Below are 15,270 nucleotides of genomic sequence, written 5' to 3' on the forward strand. Positions count from 1 at the left end.
TAAGCAATCCTCCTGTCTCATCCTCCCAAAATGTTGGGGTTACAGACGTGAGCCACTGCACCCAGCCCTTCAAGATGTTCTTTATCTAAGAAGCCCTGGTATCATTAAGAATTCCTCTTTGGTTAGTGTTTCGAGGCAGACCATGGCTTAACTTAGCTCCTGCACCGTCTGCCTGAACCCAGGTTGGACTCACTTCTCATCCTTGTTCACGCCGTTTTGACTGTTGAAATTGAAGGGATCACTGCTGAATGAACTGCCAAAGATGTCATCAAACTTGTTGTCAAATAAACTCTGTGGTTGACCAAAAAGGAGTGAGAATAAGTCAGAGCGCCAGAGAATTCTGTGTGTGGGTCAGTTAGGTGACATGGGAGAATGCCCCCTTTCTCAATTTGGTTCAGACAATTTAATTTTTTTTTTTTTTTTTTTGAGACAGGTTCTCACTCTACTGCCTAGGCTAGAGTACAGTGGTGCAATCATAGCTCACTGCAGCCTCCACCTCCTGGCTCAAGTGATCCTCCTGGTTCAGCCTCCTGAGTAGCTAGAAGTATAAGTGTGTACCACCATGCCTGGATAATTTTTTTATTTTTATTTTATTTTATTTTATTTATTTATTTATTTTTAGGACCTGGTTCTTGTTCTCTTGCCTAGGCTGGAGTGCAGTGGCATGATAACAGCCCACCGCAGCCTTGGCCTCCTAGGCTCAAGCGATCCTCCCATCTCAGCCATGTGTGCCACCATGTCTGGCTAATTTTGTAAAGATGGGGTCTTACTATGTTGCCCAGACTGGTCTTGAACTGGCTTCAAGCAATCTTCCCACCTTGGCCTTGCAAAGTGTTGGGATTACAGCTGTGAGCCACTGCACCCAGCCAGACCCACTTATGATCCTTCTGGTTGCCACAGGGCAGGATGCTCAGCCTAGGTTGGTGCTAGGTGAAGAGAAGGCTGAACCTGGCTAGAGTCAATGAGCTTTGGCCAGGGTCTCCCCCAGCCTCTCCCCGTACTTGTAGGCAAGAGGAAAGGCCATGTTTCTCTCCCAAGTGGTCCTCACCTGCTGAGAGGCATCCATGTCCATGAGGTCATCCTTCTCTAGGACTGGCTCACTGTCGGGGGATGAGGTCTCTGCAGGGATCACCACCACGGGGCTGATGTGTTCTGATAGGGCTGAGGCTCGCAGGAAGTTGGGTGGGTTCTGAAGACGGAGACACATCTTCAAACAGTGCTCGCTTGCCAGGCCCCGGCGGCCTCTAAGAGGCTACTTGGGGCTTCTGCAGTGCCGACGGTATGTGGTCAGGCACGCTTACCTCGGGCAGCTGGGGAATCTGAATGAGCCGCTTGAAGTACTGCAGGTTGCTGGAGCGGTAGAACAGCTCTTTCAACCTAGGGGTGGAGAAGGACCTGAGGGGTGCTGGGGGTCTTCATCAGCTCCATGTAGGGGACAGAGCAGCCACCTGGCCTTCCTGCCCCCTCCCCAGCCCAAAGGCACAGGCTGTCAAGGAGATAGACTCCATGGCGCTGGGACTCAATTATGATGCTACAGAGGAGGATTATTTAAAGCTGGTCCTCAGTGACCTGGTAGTGAGGGAAGAGTAATTCATGCCACAAATCCTTTGGAAGAGTAGACAATCCAAAAGCTAATTTCTTCATTGCTGTAGAATATATGATGTTATCTTGCAGACTTAACTTCCGAGAAATGTTTGCTTTAGTGTAACATGAAAAGAAACTGACTTTCTCTGAGGATAAGCCAACTAACCATAGGAAAAGGGAAGGGAATTTAATTACAAAGGTAGCTCTCTTCTTTCATTACTTATCTTTGTTTTTGGACTATTCGTTCTCTTCACAGTTAGGACTATAAGTTCCTGGGAAGTGGGGACTGAGCTCTGCTGAGCTGTTTCCCATAGTGCCAGCGACAGGGGAACTGTTCAATAAACAGTTGCAGAATTACAATCGTTTGGTACTATGTCCTAATCTTGGGTGGATATACGCATGAAGAAACCAACATTGTTTTTTTTTTTTTCCGCTCTCTCTTTCTGTAGACATAGGGTCTTGCTCTGTCACCCAGGCTAGAGTGCAGTGGTGCAATCATAGCTCACTGCAGCCTCGTATTCCTGGGCTCAATTGGTCTTCTGCTTCAGCCTCCCAAGTAGTTAGAACTACAGGGATGCACCATCATGCCCGGCTAATTTTTAATTTTTTGGTAGAAACAGGGTCTTGCTATGTTGCCCAGGCTGGTCTCAAACTCCAGGCTTCAAGCAATCCTACTGCCTTGGCCTCCCAAAGTGCTGGGATTACACGCATGAGCCACCCCATACCTGGCAAAATCAACATCTTTTTCTCATTCTCAAATCTCTATTTTGAATCTAAACACTGAAGACCAAGAAACCTGAGAGGATCCAGACTTACATATTCTTTGTTTTTATTTTATTTATTTATTTTGTTTGAGATGGAGTTTCGCTCTTGTTGCTCAGGCTGGAGTGCAGTAGCGTGATCTTGGCTCACCACAACCTCCGCCTCCCAGGTTCAAGTGATTCTCTTGCCTCAGCCTCCCGAGTTGCTGGGATTACAAGTATGTGCCACCAAGCCTGGGTAATTTTGTATTTTTAGTAGAGACGGGGTTTTTCCACGTTGGTCAGGCTGGTCTCGAACTCCCAACCTCAGGTAATCCGCCCGTCTCAGCCTCCCAAAGTGTTGGGATTATAGGCGTCAGCCAACATGCCCTACCTATTTTTAAGTATTTTTTTTGAGATTGGGTCTTACTCCATCGCCCAGGCTGACATACAGTGGCACAATCAGAGCTCATTGCAGCCTTGACCTCCCTGGACCCAAGGGATCCTCTCACCTCAGCCTCCAAGTAGCTGGGAGTACAGGTGTGTGCCACCACACCTGGCTAATTTTTCTGTGGTTTTGGTAGAGATGGGGTCTCACTATGTTGTCCAGGCTGGTCTCAAACTCCTGGGCTCAAGCAATCAATCCAACTTGGCCTCCCAAAGTTCTGGGATTACAGGCGTGAGCCACCATGCCTGGCCTATTTTAAGTTTTCTAGAGACAAGGTCTTGCTCTGTTGCCCAGGCTGAAGTGCAGTGGCATGATCACGACTCACTGCAATCTCGACCTCCCAGGCTCGCACGATCCTCCCACCTCAGCCTCCTGAGTAGTTGGAACTACAGGCACACATCACCAGGCCCAGGTCAGACTTCTCTATTCTGAGATGAAAGGGGTGCATGGGCCTTAACTCCTTCGGCCTGCAACACAGAACTTTCTCCAGCTTAGCCCAACAAACGAACCCCCCGGGTTACATCCTGTCAGATCCCAAGACTTAGGCCTGTCTCTGTGACATCACTGCTGCTTCTCCTGAATTCAAGGACAGGGAGGTCTCAGACAGCAGCCGTGTCTGTGTGGAACAGCAAAGCGGCTACTCAGGGAAGGTGTTTTCATAAGCTAGAAGCAAATGAAAGGAAATGAAATCACCTGACCACATGTCCCCATCTTGCTGGGTTGGAGCCAACAGTAATAGGCTCGACTGCTTTCACAAGCTACCGGAATTTGACATTCCAGGAAATCAGCCCCAGGGCCTGTCTCCTTGGACTAAAGAAGCCATTTATCATAGAATATGTACTCGGCTTCTCAAATGGAACAGGGGTACCAGGAGGTGGGTACAACCGCGCACTTGTCCTTTGCTTGCTCCTGGGGTACCAGGCAGAGAGGCTGAAACCTGGCATTTGGGAGCTATGGTCAAGGGTGAGGAAATGAACAGGAAAAACAAGAGAGTGTACTTTCACAGAGCTAAGCCAGGAGGCCTTTCTCAGCTCCCTCTGTCCTCCCAACTCTCACTCTATTCCTTCACTTTTGCCTGGTTTCCCCTCCCCTCCCCTCCCCTTCTTTTTTTTTTTTTTTATGGAGTCTTGCTCTGTTGCCCAAGCTGTAGTGCAGTGGCATGATCTCAGCTCACTGCAACCTCTGCCACCTGAGCTCAAGCAATTCTCCTGCCTCAGCCTTCTGAGTAACTGGGATTACAGGGCTAATTTTTGTATTTATAGTAGAGACAGGGTTTCACCATGTTGGCCAGGCTGCTCTTAAACTCCTGACCTCAAGTGATCCACTTGCCTCGGCTTCCCAAAGTGCTGGGATTACAGGCGTGAGCCACTGCACCCAGCCTAAATAAAGATCTTTTGGTTTTTGGTTTTTTTTTTACTTGAGATGGAATCTCATTCGGACGCCCAGGCTGGAATGTAGTGACATGATCTTGGCTCACTACATCCTTCACCTCCCGGGTTCAAGTGATTCTTCTGCCTCGGCCTCCCGAATAGCTGGGATTACAGGTGTGTGCCACCATGCCCTGCTAATTTTTGTATTTTTAGTAGAAACAGGGTTTCACCATGTTGGCCAGGCAGCTCTTGAACTCCTGACTTCAAGTGATCTACCCACCTCGGCCTCCCAAAGTGTTGGGATTACAGGCATGAGCCACTGCGCCTGGCCGATGTTAGCAGCTTTTATTGAGGCAGCAGTGCACAGCCAGCAGCAGAGGTCCTGTTCCTTGCAGAGCAGGGCTACCCCATAGGCAGTGAGCCCAGAATAGCTGCTGTCATATACATACATACATATATATATATATACACACACACACTCACTTTTAATTATACGTAAATTAAGGGGCAGATTATGCAGAAATTTCTAGAAAAAAGTGGTAACTTCCGGATTGTCAGGTTTTTGCCATGGAAAGGGGCGCTAACTTCTGGGTGTTGCCATAGCAATGGTAAACTGCCACGGCACACTGGTGGGGCGTGTCTTATGCAGAGATGCTTCCACCCCTTCCCTGTTTTACTTGTCCTTAATTCCTGCCTCCGGAGTGCAGTCCCCCATCCCACCTCAGAAGCAGGTCATATTTGTAGGGTATCAATCAAACCTGCTAGTGGATTGGACATGGGGGATAAGGAAAATGGTGACTTCCAGATCTCTGGCCTAAATGGATGATGGCAGTATTTGTTGAGATAGAAAAGAATGGGGACGGGTTGGGCACAGTGACTCACACCTGTAATCCCATCACTTTGGGAGCCAGATCACTTGAGGTCAGGAGTTCGAGACCAGCCTGGCCAACATGGTGAAACCCCGTCTCTACTAAAAATACAAAAATTAGCCGGGCATGGGCGCCTGTAATCCCAGCTACTCGGAAGGCTGAGGCAGGAGAATCACTGGAGATGGGGAGGATGAGGTTGCTGTGAGCCAAGATCGCACCACTGCACTCCAGCCTGGGTGACAGAGTGGGACTCTGTCTCAAAAACAAAAACAAACAAACAAAAAAAGAACGGAGAGAGAAAGGTTTTTTTTTTTTGGGAAAACCTAGAGTACAGTTTGAGATTTAAGTATGCTACACAGATATCAAACTGGGGACAAAAGGCTGGAATTCAGAGGTAAGGTCTGGCTAGAGATACATTTTTAGGGGTTATCAGTCTATAAATGTTACAAGACCAGAACTTTGGGAGAGGGAAAAGAGAAGAGGCATAAGCAGGCAACTAATGAATGGATGAAATCTCTTTCTTCTATATGCTTCTATGGGATTTATTAGAGAACCACTAGTTGCCCTAGCTATAGGTAGATTTGCCTCTGTCTGAGCTATGTTCTGTCACTTTATCACCTTAGAATGAAGATAACCTCAGGCTGGGCGTGGTGGCTTACGCCTGTAATCCCAGCACTTCAGGAGGCTGAAGCGGGCGGATCACAAGGTCAAGAGATTGAGACCAGCCTGGCCAACATGCTGAAACCCCATCTCTACTAAAAAAACAAAAATTAGCTGGGCGTGGTGGTGCGTGCCTGTAGTCTCAGCTGCTTGAGAGGTTGAGGCAGGAGAATCACTTGAACCCAGGAGGCAGAGGTTGCAGTGAGCTGAGATTGCACCACTGCACTCCAGCCTGGTGACAGAGTGAGATTCCATCTCAAAAAAAAAAAAAAAAAAGAATGAAGATAACCTCACCCCCCCAACCCAAGTATTTAAAATTTTTTTTTTTAGGGTCTCACTTGTCACCTAGACTGAAGTGCAGTGGCACAATCGTAGCTCACTGCAGCCTCAAACTCCTAGGCTCAGGCCATTCTCCTGCCTCAGCCTCTCAAGTAGCTGGGATCACGGGTGCATACCACTGTGCCCAGCTAATTTGTTTTGCTTTTTTTTTCTGTAGAGACAGGGTCTCGCTATGTTGCTCAGCCTGGTGTCGAACTCCCGGCCTCAAGCGATCCTCCCGCCTCGACCTCCCAAAGTGTTGGGGTTACAGGCATGAACCACTGTGTCCAGACACCTCTCACAGTGCTCTTGCATGGCTTAATGATTTTATAGTGCTCTTGGATTCACCTCCATTCCTGTTACTTGAACCACTTACTTTGTAAACTGCTCCATGAAGCGGTCCCGGTGGCCTTGCAGGGTGTCAGCTGGGAGGCCTGGAAGAAATTGGAAAGAGTGTGAGAGGGGAGGGGGACCAGAGGGCAGGGAAGCCACAGCGGGGCTCTCGAGGGGGAGGGGCCCAGCTACCCTGAGGCATGTGGCCGGCACTGCCAGGGGCCATGACTGGCCTAGAGCTGTCCCGAGGTCTGGTAACCAAGGGAGCCCAGCAGGAACCAGCAGGAGTGTGCAGACGCTTATCCTCCAAATCCTTCCACTTCAATTAGTTCCTGAAGGACAAGCCATGCTGGGCACAATAGGGTGGAAATTGTGTCCCGGACTAGAGAAGAAATGGTGACCTGACCAGCAGCAGGTTGGACCATGGCAGGCCCAGGAGGGAGCAGTTCTTTCTCAGCTATTGCCTGCATTTGTTTTAGGCTGAGGCTCAGGGCTGATATTAGTCTGGAAGAGATCCATAGAGCCTGCCCAAGAGGATGGCTGTGGGAAGGCAAAGAACAATGGACTGAAGGCTGGGTGCAGTGGCTCACGCATGTAATCCCAGTACTTTGGGAGGCTGAGGCACGAGAATCACTTGAGGTCAGGAGTTTGAGACCAGCCTGACCAACATGGTGAAACCCTGTCTCTACTAAAAATACAGAAATTAGCCAGGAGCGGTGGCATGTGTGTATAATCCCAGCTACTCGGGAGGCTGAGGTAGGAGAATCACTTGAACCTGGCAGGCGGAGGTTGCAGTGAGCTGAGATTGCACCACCGTACTCCAGCCTGGGCAACAGCGAGACTCTGTCAAAAAAAAAAAAAAAAAGAACAAGGGATTGAGGCTTGGGATCTGCGTTCCAGTCCTGGCTTGGTTGGTAGCTAACTCTATGACACTGCACACACAGTAGCCTCTTAGGACAGCCTCCTCCCCTACAGAGCCAGTTCTCTGAGGTCCTGTCAGATGTATAAATCTGCATATTGCAGCTATAGATCACAGCTCAGCAATCCTTTTAGTGTTCGCTTTATTTGTTTAAATTTAAATTTGTTATTTTGAAATGGGTCATATATTCATTGGATAAAATCAGGGAACACATGTATAAAACATGATTATTGAAATGGCAAAAGATGGCTGGGTGCAGTGGCTCCCATGTATAATCCCAGCACTTTGGGAGGCTGAGTGGGGAGCATCACTTGTACCCAGGAGTTTGAGACCAGCCTGGGCAACATAGCGAGACCCCTATCTCTACAAAAATTAAAAAATAAAAATTAGCCAGGTGTGGTGATGTGCCCTTTGGTCCTAGCTACTCAAGAGGTTGAGGTGGGGGGATCTTTTGAGCCCAGGAGTTTGAGGCTGCGGTGAGCTCTGATCGCACCACTGCACTCCAGCCTGGGTGACAGCGAGACTCCATCTTGAAACAAAACAAAACAAAACCAAATGGCAAAAGTGGACAGTGAATGAATATGGCACTTGACCTAAATGATCTTTCTCCCGAGAACCCTTAACCCCAGTTAAATCAGGAGAAAAACATCAGGCTAACAGAATTCAGGAACATTCTACAAAAAACTCAAAATGATCAAAACCATCAAAAATAAGGGAAGTTTGAGAAGTTAAACGTCATAGCCAAGAGGAACCTAAGGAGACATCACAACTAAATGTCACATGGTGTACTGGATGAGATTCTGGGGCAGAAAAGGACATTTGGTAAAAACTGTGACAATCTGAATAAAGTACAAACTTTTTTTTTTTTTTCTTGGATTCAGAATCTCGCTCTGTTGCCAGGCTGGAGGGCAGTGGCGCAATCTCGGCTCACCACAACCTCCGCCTCCCGGGTTCAAGCAATTCTCCTGCCTCAGCTCCCAAGTAGCTGGGACTACAGGCGCGTGCACCACGCCTGGCTAACTTTTGTATTTTTAGCAGAGACGGGGTTTCACCATGTTGTCCAGGATGGTCTCAATCTCTTGACCTCGTGATCTGCCCGCCTTGACCTCCCAAAGTGTTGGGATTACAGGCGTGAGCCACTGCATCCAGCCTGAAGTACGGACTTTAATTAATAATAAGGTATCAACACTGGTTCATTAGTTGTGACAAATGTTTCATACTAATATACAAACATAGGGAAACTGGAACTGGGTATACGAGAACTCCTGGTACTATTTAACTTTTCTGTGGATCTAAAACAAAAATAAATGTTTATTTTTAGAAAAGAGGTTGCAGTGGCTCACGCTTGTAATCCCAGCACTTTGGGAGGCCCAGGCGGGAGGATCACTTGAGCTCAGGAGTTCAAGACCAGCCTGGCAAACAGGGTGAAACCCCGTCTCTACTAAAAACAATATAAAAATTAGCCGCCTGTAATCCCAGCACTTTGGGAGGCCGAGACGGGTGGATCACTTGAGCTCAGGAGTTCAAGACCAGCCTGGCAAACAGGGTGAAACCCCGTCTCTACTAAAAACAATATAAAAATTAGCCGCCTGTAATCCCAGCACTTTGGGAGGCCGAGACGGGTGGATCACGAGGTCAGGAGATCAAGACTATCCTGGCGAACACGGTGAAACCCCGTCTCTACTAAAAAAAGTACAAAAAACTAGCAGGGGGAGGTGGCGGGCGCCTGTAGTCCCAGCTACTCGGGAGGCTGAGGCAGGAGAATGGCGTAAACCCAGGAGGCAGAGCTTGCAGCGAGCTGAGATCCGGCCACTGCACTCCAGCCTGGGTGACAGAGCGAGACTCCGTCTCAAAAAAAAAAAAAAAAAAAAAAAAATTAGCCGGGCCTGGTGGTGGGGACCTGTAATCCCAGTTACTTGGGAGGCTGAGGTAGGAGAATCGCTTGAACCCGGGAGGTGGAGGCTGCAGTGGGCTGAGATTGTGCCACTGCACTCCAGCCTGGGCAACAGAGCGAGACCCTGTGTCTAAATAAATAAATAAATAAATATTGTAAAGAGTTTCCCTCCTACCCCTTTCTCAGTCCAGAGGCAGTGTGGGTCTTGGGTATTGCCCTGCCTTCAAAGAAGGCCTTTAAACCCAAACGCTTAATTACCTGTCTCTTCTCATAACTCCCTAAGCCTCCCAAGTAGCTGGGACTACAGGTGTGCACCACCATGCCCAGCTTAACTCGCCATTTTACAAAAAGGCACTGGTGATGTTCTACTGAGCAACAGTGTACTTGGAAACAATGAAAAGTTCATCTGTATTCAGCACTCTAAGCAGCTGGTCCCTTCTCTTGGGGGTCCCTCTCCCTTTGGGCAGGCCTACTTGCCACAAAGCCTTTCTAATCCCTGGGCAGCTAATTCCAATCTCCCTTCCACAAAACCATCCCAGATTAGCATCTAGGTGATGCTGCATCCTTCCCTTGTACTGTCTAAATAATGAGATTCATTACTTGTCAATGACTACGGTTACCGAGTATACTGTCTTACACTACTTTCTTTCTTTTTTTTTTTTTAAGGCGTGGTCTCGTTCTGTTGCCCAGGCTGGAGTGCACTGGCACAAACATGGCTCACTGTAGCCTTGACCTCCTGGGCTCAAGTGGTCCTCCCGCCTTAGCCTCCTGGGTAGCTGGGACTACAGGAGCATGTCACCATGCCTGGCTAATTTTTGTAATTTTTGCAGAGACAGGGATTTCACTCTGTTGCTCAGGCTGGTCTCCAACCCCTGAGCTCAAGCGATCTGCCTGCATCAGCCTCCCAAAGTAATGGGATTCCAGGTGTGAGCCACTGTGCCTGCCCCAGACACATCATTTTAAACCAGGACACAAAAGTATAAGAACTGGCGGGGTGCGGTGGGTCACACCTGTAATCCTAGCACTTTAGGAGGCTAAGGTGGGTGCATCACTTGAGGCCAGGAGTTCGAGACCAGCCTGGCCAACGTGGGGAAACTCCATCTCTACTAAAAATTCGAAAAACAACAACCAAAAATTAGCTGGGTGTGCCAGCCCATGCCTGTGGTCTCAGCTACTCCAGAGGCTAAGGCACAAGAATTGCTTGAACCCGGTAGGCAGAGGTTGCAGTGAGCTGAGATCGTACCCTTGCACTCCAGCCTGAGCAAGAGAGTGAGACTCTGTCTCAGGAAAAAAAAAAAAAGTATAAAAACTTCTGCAAGATCAGAACCTCCAAGCTATATATATCCTGCTAAGGGCACCCAGGGGAACTGAAGCTAGGTAAGGGATAGGTTTCCATTTAATGAGCAGCTGTGTTTTATCATTTACATTTCTCCATAAAATTCCATTTGCACAAAGGGATTGTGTGGATGAATGGTCTGGAAATCATTACATTAGCTCATGTAGGTCTATTGTGCGGTTCGTAGGATACACGACATACTTGATGAATGGTGATGTGCTCAAGCTAGAGGCAGACAGAGAGGACCATCCTGGTGATGGCGGCTGCCAGTCCTGGTGGCCTGCCACTGCCATCATGCCATCTGTAGCAGGGAGGCATGGCCAGGGCTGCACAGGGCAGGAGCCTCACCCTCCTGGGTGGGGCTGGAGCCGCCCAAGTTGTGACTGCAGATCTGAGCTTCCCTGTGCTCTTGGGGACCAGGAATAGGCAGGAACCCTGCCTTCCTGGGCGCAGCTGCAGCCTCCCAAAACGCAGCTGCAGACTTGGGCTTCCCGCTCCATGGAGTGGGTGGCAGCCCCGCTGCCCCGCCCCTACCCCCAGCCCCGGCTGCAGACTCAGGCATCCCTGTACTCTTCAGGGCCTGAGAAGGCTCTCCCTCCCCTCTTCTAAACCTGCTCCTGCTGCCTGGCTTCTCTCTGCTGTCAGCACCCGCTGCGATCTTAGAGCAAAGTTGGGGCTGAGTCCTGGTGCCATGCATGGCAGTGGGAGGCAGACAGATTTCTGGGTGGAAAGGTGGGTACCCGGTGGGGGCCAGGCTGCCAATCCCACAGACTGGAGTGGGAACTTCGGGTGCGTTTTCCGGGCCTGCCCATGGACCAATGGGGGTGCATTTCCTCCCCTCCGAGGCCCATAAAAGCCCTGAGCTCAGCCAAGCTGAGCAGAGAAGGGACAACCAGCTACAGAGAGGAGCTACTCTCTCTGCTGAGAGCTTCAGAGACCTGCAGAGATGCTAGGATGACCAGTTGCAGAGAGGAGCTACCCACTCCATGGCCTCTTTTCTGCTGAGAGCTGAACACTCGAGAGAACAACCTGCCTACAGACAGAGAGCAGTACCCACTGCATCTCCTCTGAGCTGCTCTAATATTCAATAAAGCTCCTCTTCATCTTGTCCACCCTCCGCTTTTCTGCATACCTCATTCTTCCTGGATGCAGAACAAGAATTCAGGCAAAGGCGCCACTGGCCCCAGAGGTTTCCAGCCAGAAAACTGACACCCCAAAGATCCTGTAACACTGGGACACAAGAGTGGCAAGCCAGGGGCTTTACTGGAGACACCAAAGTCTGGGCCCTGCTCTTTTATCCTCACAATAGTCAGGAACTCCGGGGCCTTTTGGAACAGAAGCAGACAGCCAAAGGCACTGAGAAGGACTGTTTCTCCAGGGACATCCTCAGGCTGGGATCCTCCCTCTGGCCTGAATCTCACGTAAGAAGATCTGGCCCGTGGTACTCACAGGAGTGGAGTTTGAAGAGAAGCTTGACAGTGTAGTCATAAAGGTGGCTGCAGTCCAAGATGACCTGGATTAGCGGGGCGAGGCGGCACTGCCCTGCCGCCGTCACAGACACAGAGCGGGACATGTCCAGGGAGTTGAACACTAGGAAATAAAAGTGAGGGAGAAAGGTGGTAGAGCCAGGGGATTACAGGCAGCCTCTTCAGAGGGGCAGAGGCAGGGGTCCAACATACACCAAGGACCGATTCTGTGCGTGCTTTACGTCATCTAATTCATTTAACCGTTATGACACTCCCATGAGATAGGTAAACGTATCCCCATTAGACAGGTAAAGAAGCAGAAGGTAAGTCACTTGAAGGCTGTCACAAAGTCAAGAAGTGGTTTTGTTAGCTGGGTGTGGTGGTGGACACCTGTAATCCCAGCTACTTGGGAGGCTGAGGCAGGAGAATCGCTTGAACCCAAGAGGCGGAGGTTGCAGAGAGCCGAGATCGTGCCATTGCACTCCAGCAACAGAGCAAAACTCCATCTCAAAAAACAAGAAAAATGGTTTTGGCAGGGTGCGGTGGCTCACGCCTGTAATCCCAGCACTTTAGGAGGCCGAGGTGGGTGGATCACCTGAGGTCAGGAGTTCGAGACTAGCCTTTCCAACATGGGAAAACCCTGTCTCTATTAAAAATACAAAAATTAGCTGGGAATGGTGGCCATGCCTGTAATCCCAGCTACTCAGGAGGCTGAGGCAGGAGAATCACTTGAACCCAGGAGGCGGAGGTTGCAGTGAGCCGAGATTGCACCACTGCACTCCAGCCTGGGCGACAAGAGTAAGATATCATCTCAAAAAAAAAAAAAAAAAGAAGTGGTTTTGTTGAGAGGTGGTGAGTTAAGAGACTTGTTGGAGAGCCCAAGAGCTAATGGGGCCAGTGATGGTTAGACCAGGTGCCTTTGCTCCTGAGAGTCAGAATATTCAGTGCATCATGAACAGGTGAACTAAGTGCTAGTCTGTGCAGAGACCCCGATAGCCCAGGAAAGAAGAGATTTGCTCATCACCTGGGAGAGCTCCTACCATGGCGGACATCGAGAGGGAGCCTCACCTTCCTTTTTTTCCTTTTTACGAGACTGGGTCTTGGCCAGGTGCAGGGGCTCACACCTGCAATCCCAGCACTTGGGAGGCCGAGGTGGGGGGACTGCCTGAGCCCAAGAGTTTGAGACCAGCCTGAGCAACATGGCAAAACCTCATCTTTACTGAAAATACAAAAATTAGCTGGGTGTGATGGCTCATGCCTATAATCCCAGCTACTTGGGAAGCTGAGGAAAGAGAATCGCTTGAACCCAGGAGGTGGAGGCTGCAGGGAGCCAAGATCGCACCACTGCATTCCAGGCTGGGCGACAGAGTAAGACTGCTTCATAAATAAATAAAACAAAACAAGCCAGGCGCAGTGGCTCACGCCTGTAATCCCAGCACTTTGGGAGGCCGAGGCGGGTGGATCACCTGAGGTCAGGAGTTTGAGACCAGCCTGGCCAACATGGTGAAACTCAGTCTCTACTAAAATACAAAAATTAGCAGGGTGTGGCGGTGTGTGCCTGTAAACCCCGCTACTTGGGAGGCTGAGGCAGGAGAATCACTTGAGCCTGGGAGGCGGAGGTTGCAGTGAGCTAAGATGGTGCCACTGCACTCCAGCCTGGGCGACAGAGCAAGACTCCATCTCAAAAGAAACCAAACCAAACCACACCAAACCAAATCGAAACAATACAAAACAAGAAAAATAAGAAAAAGGGCCGGGCACGGTGACTCACGCCTGTAATCCCAGCACTTTGGGAGGCCAAGATGGGCGGATCACGAGGTCAGGAGATCCAGACCATCCTGGCTAACACGGTGAAACCCCGTCTCTACTAAAATACAAAAAAAATTAGCCGGGCGTGGTGGCGGGTGCCTGTAGTCCCAGCTACTCGGGAGGCTGAGGCAGGAGAATGGCGTGAAGCCAGGAGGCGGAGCTTGCAGTGAGCCGAGATCTCACCACTGCACTCCAGCCTGGGTGACAGAGCGAGACTCTGTCTCAAAAAAAAAAAAAAGAAAAAAGAAAAAAGGACTTGGGAGAAGGAAGATATGTCAGGACTCAAGGCTGAAACTTGGGGCACCTGGCAACAGAAGTAGAAGTCCTGCCTCCACCCTCTTGAGTTTCAGAGACAAAGTTGATCCCTCAATTTCTCACGCTGGGGTTCCCTCCACACCAACCCCCTGCCCCCCAGCCTAGACCAAGCAACTGGCTGTCTGGCTTCAGACACTCAGCTCACACCACTGGCCAGGCTGATTTTCCTTCCTGCACTGGCCACGGCCTCTGCAGACTCTGCACGCAGCGGGCAATGAAATGACTCTCCCTGTGGTCCCTCTGTGAGTGGAACTGGCCCAGAGGGAAGCCCAGGGCTGCCTGTATTCTGCTTCCCCTGACTGCACTAATCCCTGGTAACTGGGTTAGTCTGGTGGCTGAAAAAAAAAAAAAATTCCAAACTGTTCTAATTAAAAGACAGCTTTCCTCCTTGACACAAATTAAAAGCAGCTGTCACTGCAAGGCAGCCATCCCCAAGTCTACCGGCTTCCTCAAGCTCCAACTGGCAGGAACCACGGGCTGTTCCATCTCCCTGCCTGCCCTCGATTCCCGATGACTTCCAGGAATGCCCTTTGGCACCCAGGAACATCTAGGGCAGCGTCACTGTGGACAAGGTGCTGAGTTACTCTGTGCCTCCTGGCGCTCTTCTGTTGAGCACACGTGGCTGTAACAGTGCATACCTCGTCAGGGTCTTGGAGGACTTCAATAAGAATGCTGTGAAAAGTGCATGGATTGTGCAGTGGTTCTTGACTTTAGCTTTCAGATTGGTTAGGATCACCTGGGGAAACTGAAAAACTCAAGTCTTCCTGCAACCCCCAGAACTGCCCCCACCATCTGTTTCAATTGGTCTGCGGTATGTTGGGTGTCAGTGTCTCTCAAAAGCCTCCCCCTGTCGTCCCCCATTAGGCCAGGCGCCGTGGCTCATGCCTGTAATCCCAGCACTTTGGGAGGCTGAGGCGGGAGGACTGCTCAAGGTCAAGAGTTCGTGGCCAGCCTGGCCAACATGGCGAAACCTCGTCTCTACTACAAATACAAAAATTGGCCAGGTATGGTGGTGGGCACCTGTAGTCCCAGCTACTCAGGAGGCTGAGGCACAAGAATTGCTTGAACCCAGGAGGCGGAGGTTGCAGTGAGCTGAGACCGCGGCACTGCACTCCAGCCTGAGCGACAGAGCAAGGCTCCGTTTGAGAGAAAGACAAAAAAAAGGCCCCAGGTAGATTCTAATCTGCATCCCGGGTTGAAAACTATATG

General features: G+C 50.0%; 1 protein-coding gene across 7 annotated transcripts in view; it reads right to left on the bottom strand.

Moving 5' to 3' along the window:
• HIP1 (huntingtin interacting protein 1) overlaps positions 1-15,270 on the bottom strand; it is a 216,113-nt gene that overhangs the window by 33,448 nt on the left and 167,395 nt on the right. For all 7 annotated transcript variants that reach the window (XM_030932115.1, XM_030932117.1, XM_010387446.2 and 4 more), the window contains 5 exons: positions 11,921-12,061; positions 6,366-6,423; positions 1,302-1,377; positions 1,049-1,189; positions 194-291 (listed from right to left, as the gene is read on the bottom strand). In XM_030932115.1, coding sequence (XP_030787975.1) covers positions 194-291; positions 1,049-1,189; positions 1,302-1,377; positions 6,366-6,423; positions 11,921-12,061 — 514 coding nt within the window. The remainder of the gene's footprint in view (positions 1-193; positions 292-1,048; positions 1,190-1,301; positions 1,378-6,365; positions 6,424-11,920; positions 12,062-15,270) is intronic.

This window comes from Rhinopithecus roxellana, chromosome 6 (assembly GCF_007565055.1).
Source record: "Rhinopithecus roxellana isolate Shanxi Qingling chromosome 6, ASM756505v1, whole genome shotgun sequence".
NCBI classification, from domain to species: Eukaryota; Metazoa; Chordata; class Mammalia; order Primates; family Cercopithecidae; genus Rhinopithecus; species Rhinopithecus roxellana.